At 40.6% G+C, this 8,895-nt stretch overlaps 1 protein-coding gene across 1 annotated transcript; it reads left to right on the top strand.

The window, feature by feature from the left end:
* Positions 1-201: 201 nt before the first annotated feature.
* Positions 202-743, top strand: LOC148011695 (uncharacterized). The gene is made up of 2 exons (XM_087670951.1): positions 202-378; positions 519-743. The coding sequence occupies exons 1-2, from the start codon at positions 264-266 to the stop codon at positions 707-709; spliced, it is 306 nt and encodes a 101-aa protein (XP_087527077.1). The 5' UTR covers positions 202-263; the 3' UTR covers positions 710-743.
* Positions 744-8,895: the final 8,152 nt, after the last annotated feature.

The following is an 8,895-nucleotide window of genomic DNA, read 5'->3' as shown; positions in this document are numbered from 1 at the left end:
TTTGAATATGATCTAAAAGCTGGTAGTTTCTCCTGCTGCAATCTCGGACAAACCACTGAAACGCGAGGATCAGAGATAAGCTTGCACGACCCTCAGCTGTTTTCCAATATTCCATCCTTGTTAATTGATCGTGGCTTCCCCGTGGCTCAGAGGGCGTTACCGCTTTTCGATCACTTGATCCATACATGCCTGTCTGCAGTAGGCTGCTTAGTGTCGCCGTTATCTCTTGTGGCATAATCTGTATTTCTCAGTCGATCGTACCCATGGCGGCAGCTACCTTGGCGGTGCTGGCAAGAAACCGTTTCTGGATGACTGTGTGTATTGCCGTGGTGCTAGTGCTAGCGCTGCCCGAAATCAAGATGCTGCCGCTCGTGCAAGGTGATTTATCATAAGGGAACGTAATAACTATCTTGGTTTTACTTAATATGCATCGTGTCAAGGCTGTTGGTTGAGATTGCACATGCAGTTTCAGTTGGGCAGCAATACTAATTACTATGATATTATGGCCGAGAACGCAGGAGCTTGCACGGCCACTGGCACGGTGTGCAACCTGAATGCGCTGACGGGCAAGTACGTGGCAACCACTGACTGCATCGAGGCGTGCGTGAACAACGCACCCCTCAACATCTTCCCCATTTGCTGCAGCACCGCCCCTGGCTCGGACACCGCTCCCTGCGCTTGCTGCCCCGCCCTCACCACCTCTTGCTAGCTAGCCTTCTAGCTGTGATCATTTGCCATCATTGATCTATGTGTACTCCATCTACATCTAATATGACCATCACCACCCTGATCCCCACCACGCCCGCCATCTCCTGCTAGCTAGCTAGCTCACCGTCGCCTCGCCGCTGCTTGTCATCATTCACTTCCTGTAATCCATCTACGTTGATGGCATCATCATCTCATCATCGTGAACTCGTCTAACGATAATAAGAAGCAATAATATTTATGATGGCAGTAGGATTCCCTCAATTGCCCTTTAGTCTTATCAGCTGATCTCTTTCCTTTTTCGAGGAATAGTGGAATCAATAGATAATGAGTGTATTAGGGAAACGAAAAGTGAGAAAATCAATCTCTCTCTCTCTAAAATACCGTGGCATAGCAAGGCTTCAACTAAATGATGAGTCGATTTAGGTGTGAATAACCTAATATGAATGATTGAGGTGCAAATGATCTCTTGTGTGTAAGTGGAAACATTCATCTCATTGGATCTAGGTGCGAATGACCTAATGTGAATGATTGAGGTGCAAATGATCTCTAGTGTGCAAGTAAAAAAGTGTGTGATTGCTAAGGTTTTAGTCTCAGTGTAGGAGTGCTAGTGTGTGAGTATGAGTGAACTCAAAACGAGTGATCTCAAGATGAGTGAACCTAGGATGAATAATAAACTCAGGACGACTGAATCGAAGGCAAGTGATCTTAAGATGAGTGAACAAAGGACAAATAAGCTCAAGATGATGGATCCTAAGATGGTGTGGAGTGAGTATTGCATGTAAAATTTGTGTGTAATTGTGTATATGTTAGGTTATGTGTGTTGAAGATGGGGGTGTTTTTGGGGACTTAATGTGTGTGGTTTGTGGAGTGTGTAAGTCAAAGGGGTTTTATGTTAGGATTATGAATGGGTTTGAGTCTGGAATAAGTTAGGGTTCTATGTGTGAAGAGATGAATGTGTGGAGTGTGTGAATGAGTTGATTATGTGTGTATATGGTGTGTATAATATGTATAGTTTATGGGTTGTATTTATGTGGTCATTTATGTGTTTGTGTGTGTGTGTATGAATGGATTTCATGTGTTTGTGCCAATATGTGGGGTGTAGGTGTGTAACATGTGAGTTGAACGAAATGTTATCTCTTGTGAATATATTTTTGTATATGTGTGAATGCATTTTTGTGTGTAACTTATCTTGTATACTACCACTAGTAAAAAACTCCAATAAAACATGCCACTAACCTAGCTATGACCCAACTATCCTAGGACTAACTAATCTAGGTAGATAATTTCACTAACGCATGTGTGCATTAACTAATCTATATGTGGCTACCTAAGTATGTGTGCAACTAACTTGTATATGTACACAACTTATGGGAGATGGGCAACTATCCTAGTACATAATTTACTAATCGAGTAACTATCCTAGTGTAAGTTGAGCTTAGCTATGTGATTAGTCTAACATGTGTGCATTAATACTAAGATAAGAGTACATGTGGATGAATTGAAGTTTGTGTGCACATGTGGTTATGGATTGTGTGTGATGTGTAGGTGTATAAGTGCATGTTTAGTGTGTATAGGGTGACCATGATTATGTGTGTGTATGTTTGTGTAAGAGTGCATGTGTGAATGTGGGAGTGAGGGAGTTTTCTTTGTAAAGTCGTTAGGTTAGAGTGTGTATGAGGGGTGTATTAGTGCATCAGAGTGTGTGTTTTGGATTAGTAAAGGAAAGCAAGGAAATGTGAATGAGTATGCACATGACAAGGCTTCAACTAAATGACAAGGCAACATTTATCTAATTTGATTGAGGTGCAAATGATCTCTAGTGTGAATAATCTAAGATTAATGACCTAATGTGAATGATTGAACTGCAAATGATCTCTAGTGTGCAAGTGAAAGTGTGCACAATTGATAAGGTGCTAGTCTTAGTGTACAAGTGCTAGTGTGTGAGTACGAGTGAACTCAAGGCGAGTGAACTTAAGACCAATAATCTTAGAATGAGTGAACCTAGAATGAATGAACTCAAGTCAAGTTATTTGAAGACGAGTGAACCTAGAATGAGTGATCCCAAGATAAGTGATATCAAGGTGAGTGAACCTAGGACAAATGATTGCAAGATAATTTTACTCAAGACAAGGGATCTTAAGATGAGTGAACCTAGGATGAATAAGCTCAAGACAAATTATCTTAAGACATTGTGGAGTGAGTATTAGGTGTAAAATTTATGTGTAACTATGTGTGTGGGAGATGGGGTTGTTTTGGGATTTAGTGTGTGACTCTATAAATGTGTGTGGTTTGTGTACGTATGTGAGTCAATTGGGGTTTTATGTTAGGTTGTAAATGGGTTTACTAGAAAATGGTTTTACATTAGATGTTCGAGAGGGAAGGGGGTTTCTAATATTAGTTTTAGTTTCTACATAGTCCTAGGTGACATATTCTAGCTATTTTTAGATTTTTCTAACTTTATGTGCTTTTTCACTTTGAGCTTTGGGGTCGTGTTTGTCTCTTCTTGAAGTCCTGGTCCTTATTGCCCCTTCACTTTTTAGAGTTTTGGGCCATACCCCCATTACTTTTTCCACTTTCTTACTCTTAAGCGTTTGCCAACCTTGAATAAGGCTAACAAATTTTGTATGCTAGGGAATCTTGTTAATTGATCGTGGCTTCCCCGTGGCTCAGAGGGCGTTATCGCTAAAATGAATAAAAGGCTTATACGTGTGCACTATGTCACAGGAATAATTATCTTAGTTGTTCCCTTGGTCTCTATACACAAGAAACTCTAAACCACCCTCTATAGAAAGTTCACACTATAACTAGGAATAATGTAGAATTTTCTAGCTATAACTAGAAAATTTTGGCATCACGAGTCTCTTCTAACTAGTAAAGTCCTTTTCCTAGATAGTATCTAGAAAATTGAAGCCCTATCTAGCAACATTATCTAGAAAGTTATTGTATGATTAGTAACAATATCAACCTAACTAGAAAATTTTTGTTTTTAGTAGTCATAACTAGCAAGTACTATCCTCTAACTAGGGAATTATAGATAGTCTATGAAGTTAACTTGGAACTCATAATTTTGTTAGGTATAACTGGAAAATAAATATTCTTTGTTTAGAAATTTGCATTTGTATAATACTTACGCACAACTAAGTTTTTCACACTTGTTTCACACAAAAGCATGACTATAGTTGTTGAAAGGTAATTATAATAACAAAAATAAAAATAAAAGAAAGATGTCAAGTACATGACTAACACAATCTCTGAGACCCTAACAACAAAGTCATGGCATTTAGCAACAACACTTACAATGTTGACCAAAGCACATGGCCACATTGGCCAAGTATATATAATGGCTATGACATCCATCTTATTACAAATCTCATGATCATATTAGTGAGAGAAAAGCATATTTCCCCAATGGATTAAATAGAAACTCCGCACACTAACATCATATTCCCTATAATCCGAATGAGCAACAAGAGTAACATTCAAAGTGCATGGCAAGCAAACCACATAGTCATATCTACCCCATCGTGAAAACTAGATAGCCATAATAAAAAGGAAAGCGTATCACCAAGTGCATGACCATATTCGTGATGGAAGAGCACATGGACAAAAAGAACCAACAAGGCAAAGCACATAGCCATATTGACAAAAAGCTAAATTGCATTACTCGAAACATGTGGCTATAGCAAATAAAGTAAACTACATTTGTAACTGTATGATGAAATAATGCTGCCTCTCAAAATAGCATTAAACTTATAAACTTCATATCTTGACAAAAAAATGTAAGTACTAAGGATTGTAGGGGTTGCCAACTATTGTAGCTAGCTGTACATGGAAGCTTGCAATATGACATATGGGAAGCTACTTCAAGGTTCACTATGAGGTGATGTGAATAACAAGAAGGCTACACCTAAAATAACCCTACAAGGATGGAAGTATTAACTAGTGCTCCAAAATGAAGAAAACTTTATGGGATATTCTCATTCTATTAGGGTTTGAAATTGAGCAATTCTATAGAAAAGCATCAATGTGAGCATATCAAATTCTCACCAATCTCAAAGGTATAAAGAATTCAAAAAATGTAGAAACTCTTGCAAATTCTCAATGGAACATTGAAAGTGCATCCTAGTAAAAGGAAAACACAAGAGAAAAAGAAGAACAATTTAAGATTGGAAAAAAAAATCTTTTGATTAAAAATAAGAGAGCTAAAATAAAGGCATGATTTTTGGGCTATGAGCATGCTCAACAAGGCCAATATTAAAATAGAGTACTATAAAAAGTAAGGAGTGGAGGAAAGCTTGTTGGGCTATTCTCTCCTATGCATCTATTTAAACCTTCCATGTTGGGTAAAAAATGATAGTTTTTAATCTCTACAAGAGAGGTAGAACCCCTAGAGGATCTTAATCTACTCTCCATGAGGATTTCAATCATGCTATGCATTTGAAGATTCACAAACTCTGATGTGTGCAATCTCGTGTAGCAACTTCTTCTATAGGCACCTATTCCACTACAAGATATAGACCTTATACCAACGTTTAAAGCGACGAAAATACAAACAACAAAATTTGCCCCCGTCGTCGCAAAAAGTGTCGTTATTGGCGACGCCATAGAAACGTCGCTATTGGCGTCGCGACGCAAATAGCGACGCATATAGCAACGCGAGCAGTAAATTTGCAACGCAAATAGCGACGCTAACAGGGAAAAAAGAAATTGTGGCAGGGCAGCTATAGCACTGTGTGCTGTATGAGAGCCATACAAAATAGTTTCTGCACTACTGCATACAAAGCGCTTGCAAACAAAAAGAATGTATACTGAAATTATAAAACTGATACATGAAATAAATACATGATCGCATAAAATACAATTGGTACAATCATGAAACGATATCACTAATACATAGAAAATGTCTACATAGATCAGGCGACTAAAAACTAAAGGTGTGTGAGCTCCAAGGATCCAAGGGCGAGATAGAAATCCTCGTCCCCCGAAAGCTCGTCCCGCCGCAAAGGAGCATCGAACGGATTCTGCAGAAAAAGAAACAACATATCAATCCACCATACAATAATGCATTCAAATATCTCATGGTAACTATGGACAAGAAAGATGAGTGACTTACAGGGCCGCCGCGTCTATACAATCGGTCGATCAATGCATTGAGACCGTACCTCTCTGCATATCGAGTCTCAAGGCCTTGCAGATCCCGATTTGTAATGGAGTGCTGCAAAGAAAACAAAATGCTAACTGTTAGAAACATGATTGTCAGTACAAAGAATATTTCAAAAAAACAAATAAGCAAAACAAAAGAGAAACTTACAAAGTCCTCCAAATATGTCCTGTGGCCGCCACTCCCAAGATGATGGACCACTCCAGCCTCAAGTCGTGCCCTCGCCGCCTCCCGCTCTGCTAACTCCAACATCCTGGCGAATGTATAGCCTCCTCCCTCAGTGGGCGCCAGTCGTTTGCATCTAACCACTCGGGCTTTGCAGCCCCACTCTTGATTGCCTTGCGTGCGTCGGATCGTCTATGTGACATGTATGCACGCATGCAATCCATCATCCACCCTGTAGAGAATCTATCTACTGCGGCTGGCACCGGAAACTCCTCGTGCAAGGATGCTACTATCTAGTCCTTGCTCCCCTCCGGTATGTTCTTCCAATGATCTTGGACGTTGTGCCGAAAAACTTGTTGGCACAACTCTCTCATGCGAGCCATCACCCTCCTCCCCTCAGCGGACGTGGTGTCTCCGTCTCAACGTTCAGCTAGAGCTGCGTCACCTCCAGGATTTGTCACACCTGTGGGGACGTCCACTCTAGTTACTCCGGCTTTTGTGCAGCCGTCAGCAGATGGCACGCCTTTTGGTGGCACCCCTTTGAGTGGCACTCCGAGAGAGGGTACCCCCGTCGGTACACCGGATGTACAGGGGTCTCCTGGATATGCCCAGGAGCGTGGACGGAGATGGGAGAGGGCCCATCTTAGGCAGACTCCTAGGGGTTATGGATACCTAGTGGATAGCAGGTCAGGAGCCATCATCATGAATGATGAGGGAAGGAGGGTGATGGCTCGCATGAGGGAGTTGTGCCAACAAGTTTTTCGGCACAACGTCCTGGATCATTGGAGGAACATACCAGAGGGGAGAAAGGACTACATAGTAGCATCCTTGCATGAGGAATTCCCGGTGCTAGCCGCAGAGGATAGATTCTCTACGGGCTGGATGATGGATTGCATGCGTGCATACATGTCACATAGACGATCCGACGCACGCAAGGCAATCAAGAGTGGGGCTCCAAAGCCCGAGTGGTTAGATACAGACGACTGGCGCCGACTGAGGGAGGAGGCTACAAATTCGCCAGGACGTTGGAGTCAGCAGCGGGAGGCGGCGAGGGTACGAATCGAGGCCGGATCGGTGCATCATCTTGGGAGTGGTGGCCACAGGACATATTTGGAGGACTTTGTAAGTTTCTCTTTTGTTTTTCTTATTTGATTTTTTGAGATATTCTTTGTACTGACAATCATGTTTCTAACAGTTAGCATTTTGTTTTCTTTGTAGCACTCCGTTACAAATCGTGATCCGCAAGGCCTTGAGACTCGATATGCAGAGAGGCACGGTTTCAGGGCATTGATCGACCGATTGTATAGACGCGGCGGCCCTGTAAGTCACTCATCTTTCTTGTCCGTAGTTACCATGAGATATTTGAATGCATTATTGTATGGTGGATTGATATGTTGTTTCTTTTTCTGCAGAATCCGTTTGATGCTCCTTGGCAGCGGGACGAGCTTTCGGGGGACGAGGATTTGTAGCTCGCCCTTGGATCCTTAGAGCTCACACACCTTTAGTTTTTAGTCGCCCGATCTATGTAGACATTTTCTATATATTAGTGATATCGTTTCATGATTGTACCAATCGCATTTTATGCGATCATGTATTTATTTCATGTATCAGTTTTATGATTTCAGTATACATTCTTTTTGTTTACAAATGCTTTGTATGCAGTAGTGCAGAAACTATTTTGTATGGCTCTCATATAGCACATAGAAATTTCTTTTCTCTGTTACCGTCACTATTTGCGTCGCAAATTTACTACACGCGTCGCTATTGGTGTCACTATGAGCGTTGCAAATTCTTTGCAACCGTCGCAAATGCGACGCATATAGCGACGATTCTATGGCGTCGTCAATAACGGTGCTTTTTGCGACGACGGGGGCAAATTTTGTTGTTTGTATTTTTGTCGCTTTAAACGTCGCTATAAGGTCTATATCTTGTAGTGTAACCACAGCCTCGATCACTTTGGTTGCACCATGCATATGCTCTTGTTCTTAATGCAGCATTCATTGTTGATCCAATTGTTGCTAATGTAACTACTGTTGATGGTGTATAGATAACTACATCTGCCGATTTTGCATCATAATGGCTAAAGAAAGAGTTTTCAATAAAGTTTTCATCTCATCGCTCGAAAAACAAGAAGCACTCAATGATGAAGTGGGTGGAGTATTCGAAGAAACTCCCATCTTGACGATTCAGAAGCAACATTTCCACGTCGAGTTCACCAGCAGATGTCGTATAGGATTTGCGCAGGGGTTCATGAAATTCCCTCACTGCAGGGACACTTTGCAAGATGGTAGCAAAGATAAAGTTGAGTACTCAATTCATGATAATTTTTAAATGCACATTCAATTGAATACAAATTAAAAGGTAAAATGGAGAAACAAAAATTTTACAATATTTCAATTCACCAAATTCTTGATTTGATGCATTCAAAGAATAAGTTTCATATATATTTCACAAAAGGTATCCAAGGTTTCTTGATTACAAGAGAGGATAAGTTTTTGTGGTTAAGCATGAGGAGGGGAAAATTGAAGTGATGAAAGTTTTGGGCAAAAGATAATTCGATGCCGTCCATATTTCATACCTTCAAAGATAAGGCTCATGATATAACATCCTGAAATATGTCATAATGATAAAGAAAACAGTTTCCTCTTCTACTCCTTTGAATTCCTAAAGTGGAGGTAAGATAAAAGGGTGTAGGGAAATATCATTGAGATGAAGAGAAAATAAGAACATAAGTTGCCATCAGAACCATTGCATTTGGCCACCTTATCTTATTGAGCCTTTGAGTCATCACAAATAAACAATAAAGTTTTCGTTATGTTGATATCACGCTTATTGATGACGCCCTCAAGCACCAGCTATTG

Source organism: Lygodium microphyllum, chromosome 28 (genome assembly GCF_053477565.2).
Source record: "Lygodium microphyllum isolate KBCC chromosome 28, Lygodium_microphyllum_v1.1.10, whole genome shotgun sequence".
Taxonomy (NCBI): Eukaryota; Viridiplantae; Streptophyta; class Polypodiopsida; order Schizaeales; family Lygodiaceae; genus Lygodium; species Lygodium microphyllum.
Note: the sequence above shows the minus strand (reverse complement) of the source record. Positions and strands in the feature narration are given on the sequence as shown.

Excerpts from the sequence above, each read along its gene's own strand:
- LOC148011695 (XM_087670951.1), top strand. The coding sequence starts at position 264 with ATGGCGGCAGCTACCTTGGCGGTGCTGGCAAGAAACCGTTTCTGGATG. Across the intron at positions 379-518 it reads GATGCTGCCGCTCGTGCAAG|GAGCTTGCACGGCCACTGGC; the intron begins GTGATTTATCAT and ends CCGAGAACGCAG.